The 19,477-nt window shown below is 42.2% G+C and overlaps 1 protein-coding gene across 1 annotated transcript in view; it reads right to left on the bottom strand.

Annotated features, from left to right (window-relative positions):
* ARHGAP24 (Rho GTPase activating protein 24) overlaps positions 1 to 19,477 on the bottom strand; it is a gene marked incomplete at both ends in the record, with an annotated part of 211,156 nt that overhangs the window by 115,803 nt on the left and 75,876 nt on the right. Inside the window, one exon of the mRNA XM_080626960.1 lies at positions 17,573 to 17,660. Coding sequence (XP_080483086.1) covers positions 17,573 to 17,660 — 88 coding nt within the window. The remainder of the gene's footprint in view (positions 1 to 17,572; positions 17,661 to 19,477) is intronic.

Here is a 19,477-nt window from a genome sequence, read left to right as displayed (position 1 = left end):
CTCTGCATGACAGATCTTTTCACAGTAATTGAATCTATTGAGTAACAGTGTCATCAGTCAGACATTTAATTAATATGGAATAAAAGCATTATTAAATCTTTGCCTCAGCCTTTGCTGGCGCAGGACAACTTATGAACATGACTGAATCTTCAGGGCATTTCTGGGGGAGCACTCTCTATTTATTTTAAATAACATGTTGACACATAGCTTATGCTGTTAAAACAGAAGAGGAATTAAAAGACAGCTGATGCATTAAAAACACAGATGCAGATCCAGCAGTACATAATGGTACTCCAAAACCGTAAACCTCAGTTACCCCAGCTCCAGTGTCAACACTCTCTGCTAAACATAACCTGAATTGTGGATTTATCACTGGGGTGTGTAGGAGTCCCAAGAGAGCAAAACCACTTTAAAGTGGAAAATGACTTTGTCCTGGATTTAGCAGCAGCAGTCATTTTTTCTCCTTCTTAGTAACTGGTGCAGAGCTGTGGTTTTGACTTTTGGCCTCAGAACAGAGCTGATAACACCGATGTTTTGTCTGACCAAGGACTTTCTGAGTCTCATGCTTTGCCAAGGAGGAGGGGAAGCCAGGAAGAAGCAGAGACAGGACACCTGACCCAAACTAACCAAAGAGGTATTCCATACCACAGCACATCATGCCCAGGATGTAACTGGGAGTTACCCGGAAGGGCACTCACTGCTCGGTCGGGCTGGTTTTCGGGGGTGGTATCGTATTCTCTTCCCTTGTTATTTCCTTTATCGTTATTATTATTGGTGGTAGCAGTAGTGATTTGTGTTATACCTTAGTTACTGGACTGTTCTTATCTCAACCCGTGGGAGTTACATTCTTTCGATTCTCCTCCCCATCCCTCCCGGGGGGGGGGGAGGGGGTGGGGTGGCCGGGAGGGGGAGTAGAAACTGCATGGCCGACTTGCCGACTGGCTTAAACCACGACAGACTTTCACATTTTTCCTCTCTCATCATCTGCATATATGGACAAAGCTATACTCGAAACACCACAAATCAACACATACACTTAGACCTACTATAGCACCTTTAAGAAAGGCCACTTCTGCAAATCTGTGTGGCTTTAAAAAGACTGACATGTAAAAAGCCGTTGAGGATTCTTTAAATGGATTTTAGTGCACTGAAGTCTAACAAAGCAATTACAGCATTTTAAATAAAGACTGGTTAGGTATTACAAAAATTCACAAAGATTAATAATATGGAACTACAATAAACGGATTTGCAGTCATTTATGGCAAAATTCTGCTCTTCAACCCACATGGATCTCCTCTAGAGACAGAAAGAACAAACCTCTGGAGGGGCATGTTTGACTGTGGGCCCAGCTTCCACCATAATGACAACTTGCAAAAGTAGCATCTCAGGCTCTCCTATGTCTGTGCTGCTGATCTCTTGCCATCTTCCCAGAAAAACTACTGAGTGCTATAACTGTGTGGTGCACCGTTTTACATGTTCACAACACATTTCTATTTTTAATGAAAGCAGAATTATGTAAAACACTCCTCGATGCCTTTTTTAAATCATGTACAAAAAAAAAAAAAAAAAAAAAAGATAAAAGTTTACATTTCAGTATCATATAAAATACTGTGTCTGGCAAGTAATCCATTTCCTGCACTACAGTTGCACATCTAAGTTCGTTATTAGTTTTAAGCTATACTCACAGCCTAGTAATATTCCATAAACTATAAACTAATCATGCATATATGTCCAGAAAAGCAAAATTACAGTTATCTAGAACATGCCAAAGCATATTCTTAATGATTTCCATTCCCTATCATTTTTGTACCAAGTGCAGCAGTGGAAGAAGGAGACACAGCAAGGACTCACTTTATCTAACACTTGTAGCAAATCACCACCTGCAGTGTATCTGGCCATGCATGTCAAACAGGAAAACAGGCATCCAATAAACAGAATGAGAAAAATTTGGGAACAGCTAAAAATGGTAATGGTTTCAAATATCCATCACTGCCAAAGCTATGACCCTTCTATCGGCATCATCCAAAACAGAACAGATGGAAGCTAAACGTGCTTTTATTCATCACAGGCGCGTTACATACAGCCGGCTGCTCTCCCTGCCTGGATTCTCTTACACCATTTCGGAAGCGCTCCTCTGCAGTACTGCAAATGGACAGACAGCATGCACATGCATGCATGCCTTGCATGAATAAGTGCTATACTATGACTATTCTTTTGCCTTTACCACAGCTTAAGTTGACTCTTTATTGACAAGGAAATAACAAGGGCTTGACCCAAATTATTTCATGTTCCCCTGATACAAACACTCCCCTTTATATACCTTTTTGGTAGCCCACTGTTTAATTCCATTATTTATTCTCCTTAGCTCCAACCATTATTGCCTCTCATACCTTGATGACAGTATTATAAATTTACTGTTTGTCTTGCCTGCTGCTAAAAGCGTGCTCTCCCACCTCTGTGCTATTTTATTGCCATAGCTGAGATGCTAGTATTTTATTCTCTGAGCAAAGGTGTACCTGGTGCTTTAGGCAGTTTATCTGAAGTCTTCCCTGAAGCCCCTGCTCTCTTCTTCTCTGTCCCTAGAAAGTGAGGTCTACACTTAGAGGTAACAGTAAGCCACAATACAAACTGAAAGGCATAAAGCTGCAGGTGTCCTGCCCTCCTTAAGGAAACCAGCCCCTAGTATAGCTAATCTTGTTTGGGGATGCTTATCCAAGTTCAGCAAGGTCTCCACTGAGCCAGCTCATTCTCTCATCAGCCTGTGTAAACCTCCTGTTATTACCCCTCTAACATTACTAAGAACTTTAACAGCATTACTGTCCTTGACAGGCACGTTATTCCACCACAGTCTGGGAGCCCCTTGCTAGACCCACTCACCCTGGTGAAGTATGCCCTTTCACCACACAGAAGCAGAGAGGCATGCGGTGTCCAAGGCGCCCTTGACCCTCTCCCCCAGCATTCACACCACTGCAACATGCAGGGCAGAGACACAGTTGCTGTTTTACCATCACATCCCTCCCACTCCCATCTCTTGCAGAAGACAGCGGCCCAGCAGGCACACTGCCAGCTCATTCCACTAAGGCTGAGAACAATGATGCCCTCTTGTACTCTCACGGCCAAGTCATGCCAAATGGTAGCAGATGGCGTCTTTCCCCCAGACCCCATAGCTGCAACACTACAGTTGGCAAGCCGCAAAGATCACCCTTTCCTGGGTGTTTTCCCTCTCCCTCCTCCATATTGGCATGCAGCAGACTGGCTGACAAGGCTGTCACATTTTCCATAGTTGCCCTGAAAGAAACCCTTTGCAGAGAGGATCCCCCTGCCAGCCTTGGCTGCACACAGCCAGTGCGTGGACAAAAGGGCAGGCTGCCCCCAGACATGGAACTGTTGACATGGAGCTGTTGGAGCAAGTCCAGAGGAGAACAAGGACGATCAGGGGACTGGAGCACCTCCCGTATGAAGACAGGCTGAGAAAGTTGGGGCTGTTCAGCCTGGAGAAGAGAAGGCTCCGTGGAGATCTCATAGCAGCCTTCCAGTATCTGAAGGGGCCTATAAGGATGCTGGGGATGGACTCTTCATTGGGGACTGTAGTGACAGGACAAGGGGTAACGGGTTCAAACTTAAACAGGGGAAGTTCAGGTTAGATATGAGGAAGAATTCTTGTTCCTTACTGTGAGGGTGGTGAGGCACTGGAACAGGTTTCCCAAAGAAATGAATGTTCCATCCCTGGCAGTGTTCAAGGCTAGGCTGGACAGGGCCTTGGGTGACATGGTTTAGTGTGAGGCATCTCTGCCAATGGCAGGGGGTTGGAACCAGATGAGCTTAAGGTTCTTTCACAACCCTAACTATTCTATGATTCTGTGATTTATGTGCCACCTGAAATGCACACCATGGAGCCAGATTTGCAACTTGTTTCAATCCAGAGCAGCAGCCCTTCTCCTGCCACAGAAAAGACTCTTTGGTCTGCAGCAGAAGTCAACAGAACAACATCAAGCACTGTTCCTTGATATTTTTCCTTCATTAATCACCACTGAAATTGTAGACCAGCTTCATTAAGATCTGACCGTCAACCTTGCACTTGTAGTTTGAAGCTATCTCTTCACAAACATACATCAATCACATGTGCTACCTTGTTATTTTTTCCAGAAAGTAAAAGCTAGCCACTGACTAAATTTATGAATATAGCAGGGATCTGAAACACAGCACAGAAGATCAACATTTCATAACCACTTGTGCCCATCAGCTTTATAAAAGATATGCAATTCAATTAGCAGAGATTTCCATCTCCAGAGGTAGCAATAAAGCTACATCTCCATGAGGAGAGATGAGGTATGTCTCCCTGGGCAAAGACATTCACATCCCACAGAAAGGTTTTCCTCTCCTGTCAAAGAGAAGGAGTCAGGCTAACCCAGCTTTTACCATGTTGAATCATAGCATCAGTACCATGTACATGGTATAACTGTGAAACTGGCAGATATGAGGTAGAAATTCTGCTTTTCAGCCTTAAATTTGACCCCTGCCTGTGCTGAAGAAACAAAGACAAGCGAGGTCCTCACACTCACTATGAACTTAAAATGTTTTGTCCCATTCCTCTAATACATGGCTGAAAAAGAAGAAAGGAGAAAGATGATACTTTATTTAAATAAGGATCAATGTTCCCCTACTAGCACCAGTAACAGAAAAGAGGGAAGGTGAAAGATCCTGCAGAAGGACTGGATGAAGAGCAAAGGCCTTTTGAGCCTCTTACTGCCAGAGCCACAGGGTGCACGATTAGGTCAGGCAGCAATACCCAAGCACATGAGAAAAAACAAAGCATATCTGCCTTGAGATCTGTAAACCTTAGGAAAATAATCCGATTTCTAGTCAGGTGACCTAGGCACTAGGAAGTACCACATTTTGAGGATGCTTGGCTAAACCATCATTCAATCCAAATAGAGCTTACACTTCCCCATTATTTTCAGAGACGAGAGGGCTTCACAAGCCTGCGTACTTTGGCCTCCCACACTGGGGGCACAGCTTTTTGGTGCACCAAGCAGGTGAGATCTGCCTTCAGGCTCAGACACCAGCTTTCCAGATAGGTTCAGGCGAGTCGCCTACTCTCTGTCTTTCCTGCCATTTTAAGTAGGATACTGCCAGCTATTTGACAGAGGAAGTAGGTGTTTTAATTTACTTTTCTCACCTGCAGAGGTTACTGCTGAAAATTAAAACTTCATTATTGCAGAAGACTGGCCGACATCTGTACCACAGAACCCTCCAAGGATAACAGTATCTTGAACGTCTACACTTCAGAGCATCCCTCCATAATATTTCTGTCTCGCTTCTTCCTACAATGCTATTTTCATTATTTCTTGTAATCAGGTACAGATAATCATTTAACAACTGGCATACACAAAGTGCACACAGGAAACTGTAATAAAAACATTATCATCTTATCACAAAACTTTGCATGTTGACTAAAGATGATGGATCATCAATTTGTGAGCAGAGGCAGAGAGCAAAGTAATCATTATCACAATTCATCAAAATAACGACAGCAACCCCATGGCAGGGGGGTTGGAACTAGATGATCTTAAAGTCCTTTTGAACCCAAACCATTTTATGATTCCATGAATATGGATTTTTAGGTAAATCTTTTCTCAAAAAGCTTGAATTACCACTGCCTCTGATTTTTCCTCGCACTGTCTTCCCACTTCACAGAATTTGTTTGGGAATCTAAGTTTCAAGCTGCGCTTCATGATATGCCAAGGATACTGCTGACATGAAACAAACTAAGAACTGAAGCCCTGAACAGGGTATCCAACATAGTAAATCTATTACTTCGCTGGACTTTTTGATGTCGCCACTAGAGGGACATACGTGAAGCCAGTAATTGCCAAAGATGCCATTCAAAGTGCTATTGTAGTTAAGAAGAGAAAAGGCGCTTTAGTTTTTTTGAGACACAGTTTGTCTTTATACACCAGACAATGCCAAACGTATCAACATGCCTGATTTTGTAGTGGCAAACAAAATGGGGTGTCCATGGCACATCGTTAATGCATATAACACAGACATTAATAAAGACCTTACTGTAGCTGGTGTGATTTATTTTCAGCACAGAGTCTGCACTATCAAAGGTCAGAAAATTCCTCACAGCTTAACAGAGCAATGGAAAAAGCCAATATTGCTTCTCCTCCCTCCCCATTTGGTCCCCAAATCACTATCAAAAATTGTCAGAGCAACAAGCTCTTGTTCCCGTAACCTGGCTTTGTGGAAACTATCTCTGCATGTCTGTCACTACTAAAGCCATTTGCCAACACAGTCAAGCTCCAGCGCTGAGGTGGAGAAAAAAAATCATCATCACTGCTATGATTGCAACTGGTGGCATTTAAAATAGGGTGGGAATAATCCATGCCCCCACATTTTCATTATGCGACCTACATCCTTTACAGAAAAGAAAATGGATTTAGGAGTTTTCAGAAGTTCTTAATCTGTCACCTCTCTTCAAAAGAGATCGTAACTAGGAAATAGCATTCAAAAAGCTAGCACTATTACTTCTAACAGAAACACACTCACTTTTAGTCTGTAATCTGTCACTCCTTCACAAAGATAGAAGGGACTTAATTTATCAGTACATTCTGCATACCCCAGAGAACATATTTAGAAATTGCTCTTTTCATAGAATCATAGAATAGTTAGGGTTGGAAAGGACCTTAAGATCATCTAGTTCCAATCCCCCTGCCATGGGCAGGGACACCTCACACTAAACCATGCCACCCAAGGTCTTTTAAATAGTGCTTGCATCTAGATTTAATTCCTCCATCTTTAAAAATAGATGGCATAAACTGATGTAATTTCTACCAGATTAATGATAAAAAATAAAGAAAATAAAAAAAACCATACAGAAATATTCATAGATAAAGAAATTATGTTTAAAACAGCCATTAAAATAGGCTCTTGTATGTTAAATGGAAGTGCTGGAGTTCAACTGGAAAAGGGACTGCATCTTCTGAAAGGGAAATGGTGCCCATCTCCCCTTGCAGGATACACAGGACATTTTCTGGTAGTTCATTAGTAGCCCAAGACTGAGTCATATAAATCGTGCTCTTTAAACAGACGTGATATAATGAGGGTATCTTCCATACGAAAGAGAGGAGTCAAAACTACTCATACCACTCTGCAGGTATGTGTCACAATTCCAGTCTATTCCCTCAGTATAAAGGTTTTAAAAACTTCTTGCTGACTATCACTAGTTAAGATTTACATTTCCTTAGCATCATTAACATGCAAGGCTTGTACTTCTCACAAGGATGCAGATTAAACATGCGGACATGAAGGCACAGAGAGGCAGTATTTGGTCCAATGTCATGGAAGGAGAAACTGCTGGCAGTGGAACACAAAGCAGGTATCCTGAGCTTGGTGCCTTTCCCAGGTGTTGCTCAGTAGTCATGACAACAAAGGCACAGAAAAAAAAAAAAAAGAAAGCATGCTTAAGAGTGATATTGCACGCATTGACCTGAAGGGAACTGAGCTTCAAATTAGCAAATTTTATGGTGCCAGCACGAGAGCTTGGTGGCATGACCTGCCATCTCATTTCACCAGGATCTAAGACTGGGAATGACTTGGGTTTTGTTTTTCTAAAATCTATGAAGGGGGCAAACCTATTATGAGCATGTCAAATATTTGTGCATCATAAGAACTGCAGGTCGAGATGGAAAAGAGTTCATTCCCACTGAGCCCTCACCATTAACCTTGTGAGAAATAAGCAGCACAGCTTCAGCTAGCTTCATTTCTCTGGCTCACTGAGTCCATGCATTTTCAAGGGTCACTTAAAAAAGGCAGGTTAGAGTTGTTACAGGTTTCTTTGAAGGACGACAGTAAGACAAAGTGTGCCAATATGTCCACATGCAGGGAGGAGGCTCCCTACCAAATACATTTTTCAGAAATCACTCTGTTAATAAGGATGTCAATGTGTTCAGGAGGTGTTCAATAGGAAATGAGCAGCGCTCAAAGCTGTATTAGCACAATACACCATCACACAGAGATACAATACCTATGGCACAGTAATGCTGGTGCCCATTTGATTAAACAGCCTGCCTGCTCCCTCCAGAAGATATCAGAGGAACAATTAGTTCAGTCGGCAGTATCAGCAATGCCCTTGAGGTCCTGTGCTCCAAACAACTAATGAAGAGGCACTGCTGGCTGTCAGCACGTACAGGGGGAGGCATTCATCTTTGTGGCAGCACCAATTAAATCCACCGGGGTTGCATCAGGATGAGACAGGAATTCAGCACAGGAAAGAAGTCAAAGCAGCTGACTGCTTTAATGCTTCGTTTTTGGGGTTTAGGTCATGGGGAAAAAGGGAATCAACTTTGTGCTAGCCATGCTGATAGTGAAGGGAACACCAAGCATCTGCATGACAGCAAAGGTGGAGAGAGCACCTCAATGCTTGGGCATGTGTGCACATGCCCTATGGAAAGGCATTTTTTGCAGCAGGGTAGGAAACCTCTTGATACACAAACAATTTTCTCCAGAAGTCAAGAGAAGGGAATTTGCTTAGCGCAGTGTCCCTGACATGCTGCTAAGCCTTCAAGGAAAGCTACTTGCTGTATATGTGGGTGTAACCTCACCTTGGACATGGCAATTGCTCCTGAGAAGACAAGGCAGGGAATTCTTGCCCCTTATTTCTCATAAGGCTATATCCTTACAGAAAACAAGCAGTTCTACTTCAAAACAACAAGGTTCAAAACCTTCTGAAACATTTCCATCCTCAAAACATCATGTTGAATTATAACAGTCACAAACAAACATGATCAAACCCTAAACATCCGCCCCATTTGGTGCCTCTCTGTAGAGTCCAACTTTTCCCACCCCACAGAAGTCCTGCTGACTTCTAGCACTGCAAAATATTGTTATCAGCAGAATATTGAAATAGAAGTTACAGTAAGTATCCAGTATCCAACCTGTTAAGGTACATGGGAGCACTACAAAGAAAATTGTTAAGCCAAAGAAAAGATTTACCTGTAATTCCTGTTTTGTCTTCTGTCACTTAGGGAAAAAATGCAAGTGAACTTGCCAAATCCACATTTCCTTGCTTTCGTGGACCCTTAATTGAAAACATTGCCAATCAGAAGGTGACAAGAATTATCACCTAGTGCGGCCTTCCTATTTCAGATATTTGAGAATTGATGGCAGAAGTCTCAAAGGGCTTAATCTGCTAGAGCACCGTGTATCAACAGGGAGCTGAAGAGTTTTTAATAACTTTACAACATACTAGCAGCCATTTATCTTCTCAAACCTCACAACACACTTGGAGTCTAAAGGGCCTGTTAACTGACAATGAAATCAGCGTGACATACATATATGCAAAAAAGATCCCTCCTGACTCTCAGCCGTGGGTACACAGACATAAACAAGTCCAGGCTGACTCAAACATAAGACAGCTATCCTGCAGAAATGAAATAACACTAACCTTTGTAACTAAAAAATATAATTTAGCTTTGAGGAGTGAAAGCCTATTGCAGCAGGAGAAACAAAATAGTTTTATTATCCTTCCTCAAACCCGCTTCTTGCTTCCTACCAGAAGTTAATATGTAGGAAACTTCATTTGCCATACAGTATGCAAATAAAGACACAAAGAAATAAAAAGGCCAGTGGACACCTTTTCTTTCTGCCAAATTGTCCTGGGTTCAGCAGTAGCAGTCATTTTTCTCCTTCTTAGTAGCTGGTGCAGAGCTGTGTTTTTGACTTTTGGCCTAGGAACAGCGCTGATAACACCGATGTTTTTAGTTACTCTAATGTTTACTCTGACCAAGGACTTTGTGAGTCTCATGCTCAGCCAGGGAGGAGGGGAAGCCGGGAGGAAGCAGAGACAGGGCACCTGACCCAAACTAACCAAAGGGGTATTCCATGCCACAGCACATCATGCCCAGGATGTAACTGGGAGTTATCCGGAAAGGCTGCCTCACTGCTCGGTCGGGCTGGTTTTCAACAGGTGGTATTGTATTCTCTTCCCTTGTTATTTCCCTTATCATTATTATTATTGGTGGTAGCAGTAGTGATTTGTGTTATACCTTAGTTACTAAACTGTTCTTATCTCAACCCGTAGGAGTTACATTCTTTCGATTCTCCTCCCCATCCCTCCAGGAGTGGAGCGGGGGGAGGAGAAAGGGGAGGGAGTGAGCGAGAGGGCTGCATGGCTGACTTACAGCCTGGGCTTAAACCACAACCAAACGAAAAAAAAATTCTAACATTTTCAAAGTTCTGGGAATTAATATTTCACTGCCCTGCAGAGATTTTCTAATAAAGCCATGGGCTGTTGGGAAATGTTGTGCAGTCAAAGGCTTCACAAGTCCATAAAGACAACCTAGAAACCTGATGAAATATTGCCCACTGCTCTGAGAGAGCACAGCATAAGAATTTCATGCCAGAAAAACGAGATTCAAACATGCTGTGAAGAGCAACAACTCAGGTCCTTCAATATAATATAAAAATACTTCACATGGCACAATCCACAACAGCATTGGGCAGCATTTTCCTAATGTCAATTTGTAAAACCTACTGCAGGCTTCTAAACTGCCTGAAAATAATTCTTACAAGAAAAGCTGTGATGCAAAAGCAGCCAAATGTTCGAATAGTATCGAAGAAGACTGCTGGAGTATCAAAACTAAGCCCTGAGACAGGCTTGTACACAGCAGTCCAGTGAAACTGCTTTTGTTTCATATCCTTTGCAGCTGAAGCATTTGAGAAGGTAGCTCAAGTATTTTAAGTACCTGTCATGTTTTGAAGTATATCCTGTACTTCTACTGGAAGAAGCAGAAGCAAGCTGTCTCATTGCAGCAATCCGTTTGGCCTGATTTCAGTTAGTACCACAATGAGAACCAACAGTTCTGTTGAGGAGCATCACTGAGAAACTGCTATCTGAAAAGATATACTTACAGAAAACCATCATGCACAGAGAGCACTCATTAAACCAGAATAAAAATGGTGGGATTTTCCTCAGAAGTATGTTTGGGTTTGTTCTCTTTACTTCAGCTCTCAGGCCTGACAAACGGACCTTAGACAAACAAAAGTGTACAGTGCTGAAGGTAATTCCCGCTTTCTGCAGTTTCCACCATCCATTACTCAAGAACAATCTCATGTTCCCTGATGGGAAGGGAGATAGCCCAGGAGCCATAAACACAAGAAATCATCAGACACACAAGTGCAGAGAAAAACAGCAGCAGAGACTACAAGTAACTTCCTTGAAATATTACAGTTACTTCCTAATGGTCTGAATAAACCCTAAGAATGTAACGATGCCTTAAGCTGCAGACACATAACATGGGGCTGCACCAAGAATGCTTTTAGAGGGATGAACAGACTCTGGTAACTCAGTATTACCGAAGTACAAATTCATCCACACAGACAGATATATATGCCAGGCTATGATAATTTGCCAGTGGTGAAAAATACAGATATACACAGATATAAAACGCTTCCGGGCAAAAGATTCCACAAGGAATGTCAAAGATCAACATTTGGAAAAGTGTGGTTTAGTTTAAGCAGTATTAATTAAATATGAACACTCATGCAACTGAACAACTCCAAGAAATCTTTAAGCAGGGGGGAATCTTCATCACCATCTCTAGGGCAGCTCATGCCTTAGAACACAGCATGCAAAGAGATCACACGGCAGCAAACATGGTCCTGTAAGTAACCTCATCTTCAGCGCTATTTTCTTATGAAATCTGCATGCAATACACCACAGGGGATAAATAATATAGGATTCAATAACATTGAAGCGCTGAAATATCACTGGAGTGGTGATCTGGCTTCTTACCTATGAGGCCAAACTATAAAATGACTTATCACTCTCACAGAGCAGGAAATCAGCCACTGTATAAGGATCTTATTATTTAAGGATCTTATTATTTATTATATAAATAACAGCAACTGGGGAGGTAGCAGTATGAACGGTTTAGTTTCCAGCATCAAAGTCCAGTCAATGATGAAGAACATTCCTTTGCTCATTCAATAACCATGATCTCTTCTAGGCAATTACCTGCATAATCCCAGATTATTCTGATCTGATGGTGTTTCCTGAGTGCATCAGGAGATGAGGTTTCAAGTTCTGGGAGCTCCTACAAGCATCCTGACATTCTTGGGAAAGCTGCAACCTCCTCCTTCCAACACTGCCATTGTCCAAAATACCTTCATGTAGCAATCCTTGGAAAGTCCAAGGGACTCCAAAAAGGCATTTAAGATTTGTGTGTAAAATAATGGATGAGTCTGAGCTTCCCCATCTTTGTGCTCAGCTCATTCTGGTGCAAATGAGGTGAAGAAATTCAACTGAAGTAAAAATCAAGTCCCCCATCTACAAACGACCACACATGCAAAGTACAGTGCTTTCACATGCCTCTGTTCTGCACCTCCATTCCTACAGGTGACGTTTAGTTCATTGAAACACAGCTAGGTCACTCCATTCAGTTCTGTGTGAACACAAGCATCCTCCTCCATTACACCTGCATATCAGTATAAAAACATCAGGTTTCCTTTAGAACAGAACAAATACACAGAATGAGATTTTATCTTCTAAATAAAACTAGTAACAATCAGCAAATAAAACACAGTCACTTGAACAAACCTACTTACAAACTTTGCTGTATGTGCATATCCCTCATTAAAAAAGATATTTATTTAAACTATCTTTTGGTTTCTGTTGAGCATGAAAAATTCCTCTGAGTGCGAGAGAAGCTGTTAATAACCACAGACATCACCCTGTGGTCACACTGACTCCGCTACAAAAAGACTCCCGCACGGAAGTGTGACATGGGCCTCATGGTGTACAGGAGACAGTTTCACTCCTGTAAATTAACTTCGTCAGCACGGCAAAAGAAAAAAGGGACAATTTTAAGTATTAAACCATGCCATGAGTTAAGGAATGAACAGAATGTTTTCAAAATGCAAATTAAAGGCATCTGTATTTTAATTACAGCATCAAAACTGCAAGATACTTGTCTCCCCACACATTTCTTTCATTCATCTTCAGAGATGGCTGTGTATAGAGAATTACTTTCATAGTATAAACCTACTCCCACGTACATTCCCAAAATAATTTGCATGTATCACCAATAAACAAACATGCACACAAGCTTTCATGCCGCCTACAGACCTGACACAAAAACAGGACTTGTCACTACTGCCTTTTTGATTATAACTAAAGTTACTTCAACTTTTAATACATGGAAAGCGGAATCAAAGAGCAGCACGAGCTTCAGTGCCATATATTTAATACAACGTTCATTCAAAATGACAAAATAAAAAACAATCCCTGCAAATAGATCCTTTGTTATATAGCTATTTACTCACATGAAAGCTAACAAAGGCTAAACAGAACCTTGGCTACAATATACAATTACTAGATGATCTTTAAAGGTCCCTTCCCACCCAAACCATAAATTTTTCTCTATTGCACTCAATGAGCTCAGTTTTGTGGCTGTCAGCCTATAAAACTGACTTTTATATTGAGTCACTAAGAGGATACAGATGACAAACAGCTCCATTAGAAAAGGCTGACAATACTTGTCTTGAGAAGCAACAGTGACATGATGCTGGCAAAGCTCACTTCATCTTTGCTTAACATATAGCTGGCAACACTTCCATAGGTACTGTCATGCCTCTCGTCAGTCTGAGACTCAATTTTAATTTCATCCCTCAAAGACCAGTGCTGTGGCATGAAACATCCTATCTGATTTCCCAAAAACTTCTTTTTGTCATGAAGTCTTAAGCATATCATCTCAACAGGAAAATTACTCCAGTATGAAGTCACTATAGCTGCATGCACCAGTGCTATCCTACACACATTCGAAGTCCCATACTCAGAATTCATGAATAAGCTAAACAATACACCCTACCTGATTCTCAGGAAGGCTCCAAATAAATACTGAAGGCAGCCCAAACACTAATTGCAAACTACTTTTTAACTGGAGTGTACAGAAAGATGGCATCACAAATATTTTGGGAAATCACGAGAGTGATGATGCTCTCCCATCAGCATTGCCCATCAGTTCAGCAGCTGGTACTCCCAGCTATGCTGCCCTAGGCTTTTCAACTTCGACATGAAGGATGACCCCAGTCAGGCTTGGCACATAAGGGCTCAGTCTAGAAGCAAATTGAGTCAGAGGTGCTGACACTTCGAAAACCAGCAATAAACAATCAAAATATGGGAGCAGAAGCAACACAGACGGTGTTTGAGACTTCACAGTCTACTGGTAAGTCAAAACCAAGGTGAAACATTGTATTTTCTGGAGGCTTTCTAAAATTTAGGCAACACCCAGGTACTGTTTCTGCAGCCAAGTGTGGTCTGACCTCTCTAAATGTGCTGTATGCCTCCTACAGGCATCAGTGGTGTTTGGGATAGCATCATACACAGAGGGAAGTGCTTGAACATGGACAGAAGGTCTTGTCTTCATAATGTAAACATTTGACTGTTCAAGCCTTATTCCACCACCATTTCCTACTATCCTGTTATCAGCCAGAATTAGGGAAGATTACAAACGGCATCCGAGAGAGCTTTCTGCAGCTCAGTTGTGGCAGGTCCTATGCAGGCAGTGACCTTCTGGTGCCATACAGCCACCTGCATGCTTGCATAGGAAGGTTTTCATGTCTGCACCCCACATGAATCTCTGGCCTATGGTTAAATATGCCACACTTGATGCCAAATTCACATAGACCAGAAGTATAATAAGCACACTCAGGGTGAGCATTATCAGACATATTGAGGTGTCTCGTGAATCAGGACATACAGGGCATCGGCTTCGGCAAAATCCATTATATCAATGTCTTCACATATGATGTGGCAGCATCACAGCCCTTTTGAGATAGGAACACCCTTGTTCTGTGCACTTCTTCAGCAGCACCTCCTAGTTTAACCTGCTGCAGGAACTAAAGCTGCTTCTCCCATGGTCTGGGAGAAGGAGACCACCATCACTGAAATCAGTGCCAGCACACCTGTCTGCTGATCTTAGCCCCTCCACACCTCCTGCCGTAAGGCATGGATCCTACTGCTACAACTACAGAAGGTCAGTTTCTTTCTTTGCCATCTACAACATCCAGAAGAAATACAGCATTAATTCATGAAATTACTGATCAGAAGCCCCATTTTTTCTGGAAATTTTAGGTCAGAAAGCATTCTACGTGTTCGGGGGGGGAGGGGCGGGGGGAAGAGGATGCCACTTTTTCAATTGAAAAGAATGGAAACAAGATTTTAGTCAACCCCAGACTTGCAATGTTAATAATAGGTTTCTTTCAATATTTAGAACATATGAAAAAGATACAGACCACATTGAGAAACTTTTTAAAATGTGATTGATTCAAGCTGGGGTGAATGTTGAGCAAACCTCACAGACACCATGTTGGCTTTCTTTGCGTACTAATCCCTTACTACACACAGCTTTCAAATTTTTTGCCATGTATAAAAAGAAAAATAAAGCTGCACTGTACTGAGATGCATCTGCAAATCCCAGTGAGTGACCAGCCTCCTCAGCTTTGAAATCTACTTCATATTTCTTACACTTGTACAACATAACAAAATCTCAAGTCAAGACAACTACATTTACGCCTTGACATTGAGATGGCTTAAGAGCAAGAACAAAGTGGTGAGTTTTAATAAACATCCTCTATTTACCCTTTTAAATAGCCATTGTGGGAGTAAATTGAAAAGTAATACAGGGATTAAAAGAATACATTGAATAAACAGTGAACCATTAAGTTGGAAAAGACCTTAAGACTAGAGTCCAATCATTAACCTCACACTGCCAAGTCCACCACTAAACAATGTCCCCCAAGCACTATGTCTACATCTTCTAAATACATCCCAGGATGGTGACTCGACCACTTCCCTGAGCAGCCTGTTCTAGTGCTTGATAATCCTTTTGGTGTGGAAATTTTTCCAAATATCCAATCTAACCCCTCCCCCCCCCGGTGCAACTTGAGGTTGTTGCCCCCTGTCCTATCACTTGTTACATGGGAAGAGAGACTGACATCCTTCTCACTACATCCTCCTTTCATGTAGACAGTGATAAGGTCCCCCCTGAGCCTTCTCCAGACTCAACCAATCCCACTTCCCTCAGCCATTCTTCGTAAGACTTGTGCTCCAGACCCTTCACCAGCTCCACTGCCCTTCTCTGGACCTACTCCAGCACTCCAATGTCTCTCTTGTAGTGAGGGGCCCAGAATCGAATGCAGGATTTGAGGTATGGCCTCCCGAGTGCTGAGTACAGTGAGATGATTGCTGTCCTGGCCCTGCTGGCCACACTACTTATGATACATGCCAGGATGCTGTTGGTCTTCTTGGCTGCCTGGGCACAACCTGGCTCACGTTCAGTGGCCATCATTCAGCACCCCCAGGTCCTTTTCCTTTGAGCAGCTTTTCCAGTCACTCTTCCCCAAGCCTGGAGCGTTGCATGGGGTTGTTGTGGCCCAAATGCAGAACCCAACAGTGCACCTTGATGAATCTGAATTTACAACAATTTGGGCTCAGCCACCCAGCCATATTAGCCAGGACTGCTGATAAATGATTAGAAGTGGCTCGGTGAGCACTTCCACCAGCTCCCTCTGGTAGTCTTGGATGGATCCCATCCAGCCCCATAGACTTGTGTGTGTCCAAGTGGTGTAGTAGGGCCCTAACCCCTTCTCCTTAGATCATGGGGGCTTCATTGTGCTCTCTCTTTCAGCTCAGTGGGCTACGTACCTTGAGAACAATTTGTGTAACTACTAAACAGAGGCCAAAAGTCGTAAACTCTTTTTTTTTTTAAATCTCAAGTTCCAGCCAGAGCTCTCTGTGCAGCCACGCCAGTTGTCTTTCCACCACCTTGTCTTTCGGCACTGAAGGACAGACTGCACCTGTGCCTTGAAGCTTTCCTTCTTGAAGAATGTCCAGCCTTCCTGAACTTCTTTGCCTCTCAAGTGGCTCTATCAACCAGTCTCCTAAACAGGCCGAAGTCTGCCTGCCAGAAGTCCAAGGCAGTAAAGGCTAGCAAATCACTTAAGCAACCAACAGAGTACCACTCAGCTGACAGTGTAATATTCTTTAGACAAATCTACTCAAAGGAAAAAATACCCAACTAAAACCAAGTTCAGGGTTTCCAAGCAGCACTGCTTGCTGTTGTTACAATCTGCTTATTCACCCACAGTGACCAGGAAGCATTCTTAAGTGATGGTACTGACATCACCACGTAAACGTGCCACACTGGGAAGTTGTTGATGCTAGGTTGCGGATCCCTTTGTTACCACCAGGGACACTACTACATAGTGCCTAGTATAATCTAAAATAATTACCAAATACACTTGTATTGTTGCTATGCCACTCAGTGGTGCAATCCCTTGCTGGGAACAATTATGCTTTAAACTGACAATTACAAAACACATCCTTTCCCTATGCTGCCTGGAGGTGAACGAAAAAAGTTCTGAAAGTACTAACAAACTAACCAGGGCTTTTTTTCCTGTAAATGGAATCATTAATCATTTTCAGCTTCTGTTCTGGCAGAATAGACATGGCCATTTGTCACTGAGAACAAAACTGCTATGACTTTTTACATGGAGTAGAATATCCTACCTGGAACAACTTCAAAAAGGAATTTTCCTGGGCTTTCTTCATTGCAGGGATGCTCAATTACTCTGTTGCCAGGCAGAAGAATGGTGCCCTAAAGGAAAAAAAAAACAAACAAACATGGGATTAAACTGCTACTACACTTCTGATAGATTAACGCTGCTTCTTTTTGGATTGGGGTGTACATGAAGTTTTGGTGTTGCACCTGGGCTACTGAATTCCAAAGGGAAACTGAGAACGGATTATACCAAAAGCCAATATCATAGGTTCCCTTAATTAAAACTGAGGCATTCAGTAACTGTTTTAGGGGTTTTTTTATCTGTTGGGTTTTTGATACCATGCAGATTTTGGTACTAATCACATGTACTAATTCCACTGTGCTGCAGGGAAAATCTGAGACTAAAAGAAAGGATTAGTTTGACCCTGTTGGTGAAAAGCTATTAAGCTGCATGTGTGAGGCAGATTAATTTACCAGCTAGGTTTCCTGGCTAAAGCCAAACAGTATGTGCACAGAAGAGTAACCTGAAGTTTTGGGGCACATACCCAGTTCCTGCTCTGTGCTCTTTTGTCACACCATCCCAGAGAAGAAGTACAATGAAAAACATCCCACTTCCACCCACTGGCAGCATCAGTGCATCTCACAGCAGCAGACAGGCATCTCTCAAAGGCACAGCAAGAGGCCTGTTTAAAGATGCATTTGCTACAGGCAGATATGTCAGATAATAGCCATGATGGGCTCTGAACACCTTTATCACAACTTTACTACCCTGAGAAGGCAGATGGGGAATTTTAGCTCTGCATATGTCCCTTTGCCCCTGCTGTCAGGTAGAATCAATATACTACCCCTTTCCTCTGAGAGCTTTTTCATTTTCAGATATTATAGGCCCTCCTAGTATTATTTCCTCCTCAGTTAGCAGGCACTCCTTAATGAAATTATTTTGGGATGGCTGTCCCAAAATTTTCAGAGCTGCATCCTAGAAATTGTATTAGGTACAAGCTCTCTATCACTGTTAATGGGAGATAATACCTACTTATCAATATTCTCCAGTTACTGCATAACAGGGCTGCTGTTCACCAGCACGTACAGTATCTCATGAGAAGCCAAAGACAGGGTGCACAGATATTTTATCAGATCATAAAAAATCACCTTCATTAAATATTATACTACTTTCTACTGAAACAGATAAAATAGACAGTATTCTGCTGAGGTGGTAGTAGCAGCACAAATTAACAGTTGTGGATGCTTTCCCTACTCACTGCATATACAGGTGTATTATAAGCATTAAGTCCCTTTGGCCAATAGCTCTAATGAGACTGTTTTCCTTCGTTCCTGCTATAAGCAGCAACTGTTAATAGCTGTCACGCTCCAAAACCTCCATGAAATACCTTATTAGGCAAGAATAGAATCATAAGCAAAGATAACTATATGAATGGTAAAAGATAAGTCACAAAATTGCTCAACTTCTCATATACGTGCTAGAGAAAAACAGCATATAAGGCTGGATGGGATTTGAGCAACCTGGTCTAGTGGAAGGTGTCCCTGCCCGTGACAGAGACCTCGAAGCGATGATCTTTAAGGTCCCTTCCAAAACAAAGCATTCTGTGATTCTATGAATATATTTTTTCTGCGAATCATGGGAAAACAGGAATAAGAATCTCTAAAAAACATTTTCAACTACATGTATTTTATGTCACATGTAATAGACCATTAAGACAAGTCTAATTTTTCTTGACCAGTTTATCTTTCAGCTTGAGCTAGCTTTACCTAAGAAAAGCTCCACCAAGCACCCAGGATGGGCAGATCAGTCTTCATCTGGGGTAAATTTCACTGGCTCAGGACCTTGTGTCAGCGTAGGCACACAACGTATGCATGCCTTCTGTAAACGAGGCAGCAAATGAAAATTGCATTCA

This window comes from Psittacula echo (genome assembly GCF_963264785.1).
Source record: "Psittacula echo genome assembly, chromosome: 1".
NCBI lineage: Eukaryota > Metazoa > Chordata > Aves > Psittaciformes > Psittacidae > Psittacula > Psittacula echo.
This window is presented reverse-complemented; position numbering and strand designations above follow the sequence as displayed.